This window comes from Psammomys obesus, unplaced genomic scaffold (assembly GCF_907164565.1).
Source record: "Psammomys obesus unplaced genomic scaffold, mPsaObe1.curated_primary_1811, whole genome shotgun sequence".
In the NCBI taxonomy this organism is placed as follows: Eukaryota; Metazoa; Chordata; class Mammalia; order Rodentia; family Muridae; genus Psammomys; species Psammomys obesus.
The window spans coordinates 6,490,513-6,503,423 of NW_026588368.1; the positions used below are offsets into that span (position 1 = coordinate 6,490,513).

At 41.6% G+C, this 12,911-nt stretch overlaps 1 protein-coding gene across 4 annotated transcripts in view; it reads right to left on the reverse strand.

Annotated features, from left to right (window-relative positions):
* LOC129674252 (murinoglobulin-1-like) overlaps nucleotides 1-12,911 on the reverse strand; it is a 71,744-nt gene that overhangs the window by 19,762 nt on the left and 39,071 nt on the right. For all 4 annotated transcript variants that reach the window (XM_055604115.1, XM_055604114.1, XM_055604118.1 and 1 more), the window contains 11 exons: nucleotides 12,353-12,502; nucleotides 11,087-11,242; nucleotides 10,310-10,397; nucleotides 7,867-8,029; nucleotides 7,044-7,272; nucleotides 6,233-6,359; nucleotides 5,853-5,974; nucleotides 5,309-5,360; nucleotides 3,372-3,455; nucleotides 2,934-3,110; nucleotides 2,650-2,737 (listed from right to left, as the gene is read on the reverse strand). In XM_055604115.1, coding sequence (XP_055460090.1) covers nucleotides 2,650-2,737; nucleotides 2,934-3,110; nucleotides 3,372-3,455; nucleotides 5,309-5,360; nucleotides 5,853-5,974; nucleotides 6,233-6,359; nucleotides 7,044-7,272; nucleotides 7,867-8,029; nucleotides 10,310-10,397; nucleotides 11,087-11,242; nucleotides 12,353-12,502 — 1,436 coding nt within the window. The remainder of the gene's footprint in view (nucleotides 1-2,649; nucleotides 2,738-2,933; nucleotides 3,111-3,371; nucleotides 3,456-5,308; nucleotides 5,361-5,852; nucleotides 5,975-6,232; nucleotides 6,360-7,043; nucleotides 7,273-7,866; nucleotides 8,030-10,309; nucleotides 10,398-11,086; nucleotides 11,243-12,352; nucleotides 12,503-12,911) is intronic.

Here is a 12,911-nt window from a genome sequence, read left to right on the forward strand (position 1 = left end):
AACCCTAACCAAGCAAGTCAAAGACTTGTATGAAAAAAATTTCAAGTCTCTGAAGAAAGAATTAGAGGAAGATATGAGAAGATGGAAAGATCTCCCATGCTCATGGCTTGGCAGGATTAACATAGTAAAAATGGCCATCTTACCAAAAGCAATCTACAGATTGAATGCAATTCCCATCAAATTGCCAACACAATTCTTTACAGACCTGGAAAGAAAAATTCTCAACTTCGTATGGAGTAACAAGAAACCCAGAATTGCTAAAACAATCCTCTACAATAAAAGATCTTCTGGAGGTATCTCCATCCCTGATCTCAAGCTGTACTATAGAGTAACAGTTATAAAAACTGCATGGTACTGGCATAGAAACAGAATGGTGGATCAATGGAACCGAAAAGAAGACCCAGAAATAAACCCACACACTTATGGACACCTGATTTTTTACAAAGGTGCCAAAACCATACAATGGAAAAAAGATAGCATCTTCAACAAATGGTGCTGGTCTAACTGGATGTCTACATGTAGAAAAATGAAAATAGATCCATAGTTATCACGCTGCACAAAACTGAAGTCCAAGTGGATCAAAGACCTCAACATAAAACCAGACACATTAAATCGGCTAGAAAAAAAAAGTGGGGAATACCCTAGAACTCATTGGTACAGGTGAGAACTTCCTGAACAAAACACCAACAGCACAGGCCCTGAGAGCAAAAATCAATAAATGGGACCTCCTGAAACTGAAAAGATTCTGTAAAGCAAAGGATACTGTCATCAAAACAAAGCGACTGCCTACAGATTGGGAAAGAATCTTCACCAACCCTTTATCTCACAGAGGACTCATATCCAGAATATATAAAGAACTAAAGAAGCTGAAAAGCAGCAAACCAAGTAATCCACTTAAAAAATGGGGAAAAGAGCTAAACAGAGATCTCTCTGTAGAGGAATATCGAATGGCAGAGAAGCACTTAAAGAAATGCTCAACCTCATTAGCCATTAGGGAAATGCAAATCAAAACAACCCTGAGATTTCACCTTACACCCATCAGAATGGCCAAGATGAAAAACTCAAGTGACAACACATGCTGGAGAGGTTGTGGAGAAAGGGGAACCCTTCTCCACTGCTGGTGGGAATGTAAACTTGTACAACCACTCTGGAAATCAATCTGGCGCTTTCTCAGACAACTAGGAATAGCACTTCCTCAAGATCCAGCCATACCACTCCTAGGCATATATCCAAAAGAGGCTCAAGTACACAAAAAGGACATTTGCTCAACCATGTTTGTAGCAGCTTTATTTGTAATAGCCAGAAGCTGGAAACAACCCAGATGCCCCTCAACTGAAGAATGGATGCAGAAATTGTGGTACATCTATACAATGGAGTATTACTCAGCAATGAAAAATAAGGAAATCATGAAATTTGCAGGTAAATGGTGGGACCTGGAAAGGATCATCTTGAGTGAGTTGTCCCATAAGCAAAAAGACACACACGAGACATACTTACTCATATAAACATACAACATAGGATAAACCCTCTCAAATCGGTACATCTAAACAAACTAAGCAAAAGAGAGGACCCTAACTAAAACGCTCAATCCCCATCCTGAAAGGCAAAGAGGATGGACATCAGAAGAAGAAGAAAACAGGAATCAACCTAGGAACCTGCTACAGAGGGCCTCTGAAAGCCAGAAGAAGAAAACAGGAAACAACCTAGGAACCTGCCACAGAGGGCATCTGAAAGCCTCTGCCCTGCAGACTATCAAAACAGATGCTGAGCCTGATGGCCAACTGTTGGGCAGAGTGAATGGAATTTTACGTAAGCAGTGGGAAATAGCAAGAGCTGGAGAGGACAGGAACTGCACAAGGAGAGCGACAGAACAAGAAAATTTGAACACAGGGAACTTCCCAAAGACTCATACTCCAACCAAGGACTATTCACGGAGATAACCTAGAACCCCTGCACAGATGTATCCCATGTCAGTTTAGTGTCCAAGTGGCTTACATAGTGATGGGAAGAGGGACTGCTTCTGACATAAACTGATTGGCCTGCTCTTTGATCACCTCCCCCTGAGGGGGCAGCAGCCTTACCAGGACACAGAAGAGGACAATGCAGCCACTCCTGATGAGATCTGATAGACTAAGATCAGAAGGAAGGAGAGGAGGACCTCCCGTATCAGTGGACATGGGGAGGAGCATGCATGAAGAAAGGGGAGATAGGGTAGATCAGGAGGGGAGAAGGCAGGAGGTTATGGGGGGATACAAAATGAATAAAGTGTAATTAATAATAATAATTAAAAAAAAGAAAAAATGCATTCTTATGTAATGCAAGGTCACATGAAAAATGGCAAAAGCTTTTCAAGGCTCAGTTATGAGCATTTTTTGAAGCTCAGCAATATGTAGCCAGGCATTTAATGATGAAAGATCTTTGTGAGAAATGAAAACACCAGTGGAATGAGTTTAGTAAAACACATGATTCAGAGTCAAAGCAGATGAGGCTTGAGACAGTCTCAGTTCTGCAATACATGATTTGTGCTATGACAAACATTTCCCTCTCAGGCCGAGGTATTGGTTATACTTCCATGAAATAAGTTGCATGTATAGCTGCCACAAGGACCAAGGATTGTACAAGGCCTGGCACACAGTGGACTCTTCTTACCAAGTGTTCCCTTGACTCTGGCCATTTCGATCCCCGAAGGCGCTGTAGGAGCCATCCTTGTGTTTGTAGTTCAGCTCCCTCTGATAACCTGGAATAGAAGTGTGTGTTTTAAAGAAACTAATGCATCAGAGAAGAGCAGGATGTAATTCTGAAGCCAGAGATCCTCATGAACTGTGGCTTAAAGAATTTTCGGGTAACCCTTCTTAGCTTCCTCCTCCAATGTTAAGCCCAATTTTAGAGAAAATATTTGCAAGAAGAAAGTGGGGTTTGTTAGAATCACTGACCAGCATTGAGGTAGTCAATGGCCTTTTCCTTGACCTTCTGAGTCAGCTGTTGAGTTTCATTCAGATATTTCAGTACATAGATGTTAGGAGCAAAAAGGACCATGTTCTGCTCCCCACAGCCATAGGGCATATGAAGAAGATTTTGGGTGTTTTTTATGGCTGAACTCAAGATATCACCTATAAGTGAGAGAAGTGACATCAGAAAAGCCATTATCTTCAAGAACAAAATAACATCTTCAATAGAATTGCTTCTATGATGTGAAGGAGTTTCAAGGGTGAGGAGTCCTGGGGGAAAGCAGTGGATATTGAGGGGATAGAGACCAAAGAAGCATGGTATTGTTCAAGGGTAGTAGTTCAGAAGCTGCATTTGGAATCACGGTGGGGCCGGACAGTGGTAGTGACTGCTGTCCCAAGTCCTCCAAGGATGGACTGACTCACCCAACACGGAGAAATGGGCTCTGGCTGAATCGTTCACTACTGTTGGTGGGAGCAGCAGGGACAATTTTTCGGATAGCCCAGCATCTTAATAAGCAAAACAAAAGGGGAGATAACCATCTCTGTTCTCTCTATTTCCATAGTCCCCTATGGCCATTCACATTAGAACCTTGCCTTAAGCTTTGATTACTTCTTCCCTAGAAAAATGATCTGGATGTAAATATCACAAATCCACATTTCCTGGAACTACTGGCTTGTCAGGCTCATGGCCTCCCCTTTATCACCCATTGTTTTGAAGCAAAGCACCTGTCCAAAATGAAAGTCTGAGTCTCTATGATCTATGTGTGTTTGCTTCTATCAACGTCTATTCAGTTAATTTAACAAACACATGAAAATGTGCTTATTTATTGAATTTTGGTTTAGGTAAATCCTGCTTGTGTGTGTTTTCTGGGAATTAGGGACCCTCAACTGAGAAAACTCCCCCATAACCTTGGCTCATTGGCAAGTCTTGGGACATTTTCCTTTCATAATGATTGATGAGGCAGGGACTAGCCCAGGGTGGGGGGGTCTCTCATTTGAGCTGGTGGTCCTGTGGAGTATAGGAAAGCAAACTGAGCAAGTCAGGGAGAGCAAGCCAGTAAGCTGCTTTCCTCCATGGCTTCTGCTTCAGTTCCTGCCCTGTCTTCCCTTTGTGATGGACTGTGATCATGAGAGCTGAAATAAACCTCTCCTCACCAAGCTGCTTTTGGTCATGTGATGGAACTTTATCAGTGATGGAACTTTAAATGATGCACTGGATGAATAAACTCCACTATGTCAAAATTAGGGGGTGGACAAATCCCAAGCAGCTTTTGTTCTTCCTGAGTATCCTGAGTTGCTTTGGGAGGTTTCAGTGTTTATGGTGACACTGCTGTCCAGGATGGCTTTTCTATGGCCAGGTGATGAATGGATCACTTTGTGAGAACATAAGTATCAGGAGAGCCAGAGCTGACCCATGGGAAGACTAGGGCATTTGTATCCTATCCTGGCCACTTTTTTCAACAATCTCCAGGGAAAATGCTGGAAAATATTTAATGAATTTTAGTAGTGTATGATGATTTTCTTCTACCCAGTGTCTTAGTAACTGTCACGTTAGTTTATCCCTTTTCCAAAGAAATTTTCTTTATTTCATCTCTTTTGTCAACTTTCATAAAATAATGGATTTTGCATTAAATTATACTATTATTCCATTTAAAAAATTCTTTTGGCTAATATGTTTTGAGCAGGCACCATGTCCACACACTAATAGAGGTCCTGGGAACACAGTCATTATCGTTAGTGGACAGCCTCTACTCTTAAGCTTTTCCTTTACAGGGGCAGTGAGCTTCTCCTTGTGTGATATGTTTCTGTATTTCCTTTGAAATCAGCTTCCACTGAGGAGCAGGGTTAAAAAAGCTAGTCATAAAAACAACCATTACAGAAAAATGTATGCTAAGTGTTCATCATGATGAAGCTTAGTTTGTATGTGAAATATAATTCAGTCATAAAAGCCTTTGTTTTTATTTATGATCTAAAACAAAACAAAGATGGTCCTTCCAAAGATATCCTTCATATTTCCACCCCCAGCCCTTCCCCATTTTAAAGAAATATTTGATTGTGACCTCTTCTTAGATATTCCCTACATATAAGTTTCTAAGTACTGAGATGGGCTAGATGCAAAGATTTCTGTGTTCTAAAGAAAAAGGCTACAATGAACTCTGAAGTCCCAGGTGGAACTATGACTATACTCTTGATAGCTACATCAGGCAGGTGACGATCGTGATAATTTCTGAGACTCAATTTTGTTGATTCTTTAGTGGTTATAAGGAACATAGGGTCTTGGTTTTCTTACAGAAATACTGCAGGAGACCTAAGTAGACAGCTCAGGTTACTCTCTTACTGCCGTCTTGAGGGCTCCTCACCTGATGCACAGAGCAGGGAACTGAAGGTGTGCTCCTCCTGAATTCCTTCAGGCTTGGATGGAAAGACACAAAGTTCAGACATGAGAAAATACTGAGTGTGAAAGGACAAAAATGCTGGAGACTTTTTTTTTTTTCTTTTTTTTGAGTGACAGTTTCTTTACCTGTGAGGTCATGGGCTGGAATTAGATGATTTAACTTTCCACCTTTCAGGAATGGCATAAATGGGAAAATTTGGCCATGCCAGATAAAAAATAAAGTAATAGAAAAGATAACAGTGAAAAGAGAGGGTGCATAATAAGATTGAAAGAAGGAAGTAGAGCTCTAAGAAGATAAACTGGCATAGACTATCCCCCAAGCTTCAGTTCAGAGACTAGGAAGGGAATACAAGCAAAAAGAACACACACTGATGGAAAAGCATGGGCTTGCCACGTGCCATGAAACATCTCTCGGTCACATGTTACTATCTTTTATTTTTCACCTAGACATCGTCAACATTGCTTCATTTTCTGGACTCAGCACACTGCCAGTCGAGGAGGTTACTCACCTCAACAATGAGGACTTTGACAACTGTGTCCTTTCTCCCGGTGTCAGGGACTGTGGCTACCTCAGAACCACAGGGCTCTGGGGACTGCAGTGCCTCTGCAGTCACAGAGAAATTCACATTCCCTGAAACACATGGTCCATAGAGCTGAGCTCAGATGTGCCAGGAACTCGGTATTCACCAAAGCCCCAAGATTTGCAAGGAATCCTCAGTCCTGAGCAGCTCAAGGGCCTGTCCTGTCTTCATGAAGGGGGTAAGCATGGGCCAGAAGCAGCAGTGACTGAGAGCTTCCCCTTGTGGACCCAATGAGAAGGATGCAATCTAGGAAACCTGCCTTCACCCAACCTTTCTGGGTAGAGTCCCCTTACAAACTTTTCACTCACCTAGAGACTTGGGAGTCACCAACCAGGACGTGGTGTGCCTCCCGTTGGCACAGAGGCAGTAAGAATCTTGGGCTTTCTCCACCGGGACAGCTGTGAAATCTGGAGAGGCTGCCAGCTGCACAGCCAGCTGTGGTCCCACAGGGGAAAGAAATAGTGAAGATGTTACTCTGCAAGGACAGCATGCATGGAGGAGGGAGGCGAAAGAGTGTGAGGGGATTTGTGTTAGAAAGAGAGCAGGAGGGGCTGGTGGAAAACATGTGCCTAAAGTATATATAAACTCACCCGGAGGGTTTTCATGGATTTCATATGCACATACATGCCTAGAATGTTATTTAGCTGTCATCTATGTATTATCTACCCAAACACTTATGGAGACAATTATATATTTCTGTATTTATCTTTGTTTCATTTTGATGACAGAAATATTCACTGTACTAGATTTTTAACTACTGAACTCTACACCTACATATATCACAAAAGCAAAATCTATCCTGCAAGAGCCCTGTAGATCTATGTGAACTGTGTCTTCTGACTGTATTCAGAGACTACGTGGAATGTCCTGTCTCTGTCAGTACAGTAAGTACTGGGCAAACACTGGAAAAAAAAATCACCCAATACATCTTATGTAGGGTCCATATTGATAAAGTCTGCTGTATGTGTTTAGCTTGAGTATGGAGATTAAGGGATTTGGAACCAGGGCTATTGGGTCCAATACAGTCCCTTCCTGCTTTTCATGTAATTCCTTGTTACAGTTTACATGCATCAATTGCTCCTTCCCCTCTAGACATGCTTAATTCGGAAAGGTGTTCACCCGGATGCAGGTGGGAAGGTAGTTCAGCACAGTGGCCTTGAGCGTGAAGGCTTCTCCTCTGATCACAGAGTAGGGCATCGTGAGCTCCACGAAGAAGGGCTGGAAGGCTTGGAGAGAAACCACAGGAGAGAGCCCAAGTCCAGTCTCATTGGACAGGCAGAAGGCCCCAGCCTTCCACTCAGTGATGGTGTCAGGGACTGTCACTTCCATTTCAGCCACACCTGAGGAGCTGGGAGAGCAAGAATGTGAAGCACAGAAAGGGAGCACGTGTATTAGTTATTTCTCAGATGGTAACAGATGGTCATGAGGTAATGCTGTCCCTCGACTCCTTCAAAGGAGTGATAGGAAGTGAACAGTGCAAACAGGACTCCAGATGGAAAATCAAAGGTCTTGCTGTTTTCTCGATTTTTAAACTCAGATCAAAGGCTCATGTCACCATAAAACCTGTGTTAGTGGAAATCTGAACATAGAGTTGAAGTTGCCTCTGAACTCCCATCTCCGAAATACCAATCAACAACTTCATGACTTCCATGGTCTACAATATGTTTGAGTCCAGTAGCCTACTCCATGAAGGACTGCCTCACTTCCTACTCAACACTGGGTTCCTGAATGGTTTAAAGCATCAAAAAGGTACATGATAATTTTCATGTGCATTTTCTAGGAGTAATGGAAATATGTAAATCTCATGATTCATGGGTTCATATGCTATGTTTTTTAAATAAGTCATTTCCTTTGTTAATGATAGAAATTAATTAGAGAAATACTAGAAAACAAAGAAAAATGTTCATACCCAGCCCAAATGATACAAACAGAAATTGCTTACTTTACTGTGACTAAATGCCAGATCCAGGTTTCAGGAAAATAGTTTCGAAAGGTCTCAGTAGTTGTATATTCAAGTGGTGGATCCTCAGTTGATGGATATGTACGTGCCCTTAGGTACGCAATTCCATCACTGTAATCTACATCGTCATACATTCTAGCAGACTCTATGAAGGTACAGTGGAAGAAATGAACATAGCACTTGAATACAGCGGGATACAATGTGCAGTGTGAATGTAGGCCAATTTTCAACTTCTTCTTGACTGCTAAGCACTATTACAGTTACACTGGAATTTATGCCTTGAACTTCTTGATTTGGGGAGATTAGATAACATTTTTGTCAAAAGCAGAGATCATAAAATCCTGGGTAAACCAACTATACTTGGTTTTGCAAGGAATCATGATCTATATTATGTTGGGTTGGATAGTCAGGGAATGTTTACAAAGACAATGTTCCCTCTAGGAGGAATGAAGAACTCTACTACTGCCTCCCAGGAAACAGCTCTTGTGGCTACAGTGAGAATCACTCAGGGCAAAAGATGAATGATGTCTACATTGTCAGCAGAGATATTCTTGCAGTGGTTTTTCTTTCTCTGGATTTGCAGAATTAACCCACAATTTTAATAGGTTTTTAATTCATATAAAAACAGAAAGAGATATAAGTACAAACTCTTGGATCAGAACTAGGAAGTTTATTACCCAAGAATCATAGCATTAGTTTGACAAGAAATGTGAGATTAAAAACTGCAACCGAGGGTCTGTCCTCTGCTTTTCCCAAGAACAAGTATTCATGCAAAGCGGGTTAGGGCTTTGCCTTACTATTTCCCAACTGACTTCTCAGCACCGAAACTCTCTCAGTAATTTAATACTTATACACATGGAAAGTTTAGTTTCTGCCTGTCCTTCTCTGTGATGGCCACAGCCTCTAGCCTGGCCTCTGTCTTTCTCTTTGCTGTTACTTCCTCGGTGTTTTCTAGTGTCTAGGTTCTTCACTCATTACTGTAAACATCTACAGGGGCAGTTGCCCAGTTTATTCACTGTCTAGAGTAGTCACAGGCTTCAGGTCCTATTGCTTTTAGAAACTTGTGAAGATATTTCAGTTTCTTTTCAAATCAATATGAGGTAAGTTAATGGAGTCCAGGCGGAATCATGTTTTATTTATATTAACACACCAGTAAAAATAAATTATAATATGTAGAGTATAAATAATAATGAAGACATGGATTCAGGATTTTAAGTTATATTACAGAGGTATAGTGATAAAACCAGCCTGTTACTGGCACATCAAACGATATGCAAAATACAAGACGCAAACATACACTCATGTAGTTACAGTCATCTGAAATTGCACTCATTAGTTCCAGCAATCTGATAGTTGGCATAGATGCCAAAGCACACACTCACAGCATCCTCAACAAATGGTGCTGGGAAAAAGGGATGCTTGCATATAGAAGAATGAAAGCAGACCTATATCTGTGACCCTACACAAAAATCCACTACAAATGGATCAAGGATCTCAACATGAAACCTTAAACTGCAGGAACCCTACAAAATACATGTGCTGGAAAGGACTTTCTGAATGGGAACCTTTTCCTTAGAAATTAAGGCTAATAAGTGACCAATGGGACCTCACAAAACTAAAATGCTTTTGCATAACTAAGGAAACAATCAAGGGAGTGAGGCTGAAGCCACAGAGTGGGAGAAAAACTTTTGCTAGCTAAGCACCTGAGTGAGGATAAATATCCAGAGTATATAAAGAACTAAAAAACAAAGAGTTAGTAAAACAAACATCCCAATCTAAAGATGGGATGTGGATCTAAATGGTGTTTTCAAAAAAAAATGAAAAAAGGCTAAGAAATATCTTTTAAAAGTGTGCATCATGCAAGAAAACAGGGAAATGCAAATTAAAAAAAGTTTGAGATTTTATCTCATCCCAGTCAGAATAGCAAAGGGAAGGAAAAAAAAAACCTGTCAAAAAGTTCTGGAGAGGATGCAGGGAGGAGGGTGGAGGGGGAGGGGTGAGTTAAGGATATTGTGCAGGTTAGGCGGTTGGGGGAACCTTCATTTGCTGATGGTCAGAATACAAATGTTGTGGCCACCCTGGAAGTGATTCCCATGAGGAAAGAGGGAAAGACTTGAAATGGTTAGTTGGTTGAAGATTGGAGTGAGAATGTGCCTTTGGCTCAGGTGCTTTTTTTTCCTTCTTCTTTACTATCCTCCTCACCTTTATTTGCAATGCCTGTTTTTTTCCTTATCTTCTTCATCCCTAATACCTAGGGAATTCTCTTCACCTCTCATGACAGTCTGGGCACATTTTTCTCAGGTAAGTTTGTGTTCTTTCTCTCTTATTTGGATGCTCGACATGCTCAACAATTTTATTTTACCACCTTTGACAAATAATTCACATTTATTTTGTTCTGAAAATATTAGCTGATTTGTTATTTTACCTGGTATTGGTAAATTGTAATAGTAATCATCAAGACATCTTTTAGGATGTTTGATCTTCAAGTTGGTGAATGCCTGTAAGCCCACGTCCTAAAAAGAAAATTATTAATGGAGAAAAATATCTCAAAATTCTGAAAAAAATAACTTAATGTGTATAAAAATTACAGTAACTAAATCAGATATAGTCTTACATGTTCAACTAGAATTCCCATTTAAATTGTGTTTTTCATGCTCTTTAGAGAGTGCATCAAAGAACACTGAATTCATAGTGAGGGCTATGTGTGGGCCTTCATTCTGATACAACGCTGTTACTTTAAAAAGTCACTCACAGCCCTGTGTCATGGCCCACGCTTTTAACCCCAGCGTTTGGGAGGCAGACAGGAGGCAGAGGCGGAGAAGCAAGAGGCTCTCTGAGAGACCATTCTGGTCTACATAGTGACTTATAGGACAGCTAGAGACAGATACATAGTGAGAGCCTGTCCCTAAAAAACCCATCATGATGATGAGGATGGTGATAAGATGATGATAATTATAAGTCACTCACCCACTCTGTGCCAGTTCCCTCAATAAAAAGAAAAGAATTAGCTTAGACGGAGCACTTTCCAGGATGCACTTTTTGGAATGCACTTTTTGGATTAAACCCAAGGCCTACCACATGTAAGGTGGGTGGCCTGACAGTGGCTTACATTCCAGCCTGACTCTAAATTTCTTGACCAACAAAGCATTTCATTAAACCTAAATACTTCACAGACAGCCTGTTATTGGATCATATGGCTTACCTCTATGTAGCGGTAGGCTTCCTTGTCATTCACATGTGGTCCTGAGTATGTGAATCCAGGCTTATGTTCAACATTCACACAAAGGTCTTGTTCTTCAGGCAGATGGTGGGATCTTGGAGTAAAGTCCTTGTGCTGCATCTCTGGCAGACTGTAGATCTGTAAGACACAGGAGACAAGGGGGCCGCTTTCGTGAAAGATGCAAAAAGAACATGATTAGCGTGCTCACTGTAAATCACTTGACTGCTCCAGAAATGGCTGTAATCATCGAAAGGACAGGCTCCCAAAGCGTGGATAGGGCAGAGGGCTGGGAATGAGGGAACGTGATTCCTGTTTATTTTGTTGTTGTTTTTGTCATAACCTTTCAGGCAGTACCGTGCATTTTTAAACTAACTGCCCATATTTGGCATATGAACCAATTTGCTTAAGAAATCTCTTATTTAACAGATTTGGAGAGAGAGAGAAAAAAACAAAACAAAACAAAACATTTCAGCAGTATACTTTCTCAAGCATTTTCTGTATGTTTGTAATGAAATTAAATTCCGGTTTAACTTATATGTTAGTTTAAAACTGGTAAATTCCCAGCATTACCTGGACTAAAGATTTCTATTTTTAAATTCATGTATGTCCCTTAGATTTGAAAACATGCTATTAGGCAGAGTGAATCAAAATTTTAAGCTATTACAGTGATCATGTAACTATTCCTAATAAATCCTATTCTTAATTCAATATAAAGAAGAGCTTTACTAGCATTAACTTGGCAAGACTCCTGGATATAGTTTATGGTTTCAGTTGTGCTTCTGGGAATTTTCAAGCAAGTTGAGAACCTCGTATTATAAAATTTAAAACTTTAAGTCATTATATCTTTTTCTTATTTGGGGGACTCTTGAGATATACAAGATTCCATGTGTACACACTTTCATTCAGCTCCCACAGGCAGCGTCACCTCATCATGAGCTTGTGAAGGGCACAAGCCACTCCTAGGGTAGGAGGATGCTGTCCTGACACAGAGGGCCTGGGTCACACACAAGCTTTGCAACTCACTGACTGCATCACTTCCTGGTTTGTCTGGAGTTTTCTGGCTCATGTTTTCTGACGTGTTCCTCTGGTTGTACAGTGAAGGGTTCCCTAGAGACTCCCTTAGCATCAATCGCAGTGTATTTACATAAAGAGCCCTGGTGATGGATGGCGGCTTTATCAGCACCAGGGCCTCCTCCTGCTCAGAGCCTCTTGTTGGCCTCCCTTGGGCAGAGGCTGATGGGGACTCACCCAGGAAGGGGAGAGCTCAGCTTCAGGCCTCAGGAGCAACACGCTTTGGTCCACTGCTCTCAGGCCACAGAGGGACTGAGGAGAAGCTGTGACACGCAGGTCGGCCTGTGAGGCTGGGAGACTTCGGGCTGGGCTGAAGCTCAGGTCCACCTGCGGGAAGGGAAATCAAGCTTAGCGGGGCTTCCAGCTCCTGCAGCCCTGAAGCCTGCCACGTGGAACCGCTGTGCAACTCTGCACACACATCTGTGTTTCCGGACTGTGAGCACTATGGGAAGCTGAACTGAGGCTCTTTGCTTCCCCTTTCTCCCCTGGGATTGATGCAGGAAACCAGGAGATGTGTCAGTCAAAGTCTAAGGCAACTAGTGACCATTTCAGCTTCCTAAAAGTCGTGCAAATAGCTCATGTTTGGTATGTGTGCACATGTATGTGAGTGTGGAATGCACATGTATGTGAGTGTGGAATGCACATGTATGTGAGTGTGGAGTGCACATGTATGTGAGTGTGGAATGCACATGTATGTGAGTGTGGTATGTGTGCACATGTATGTGAGTGTGGAATG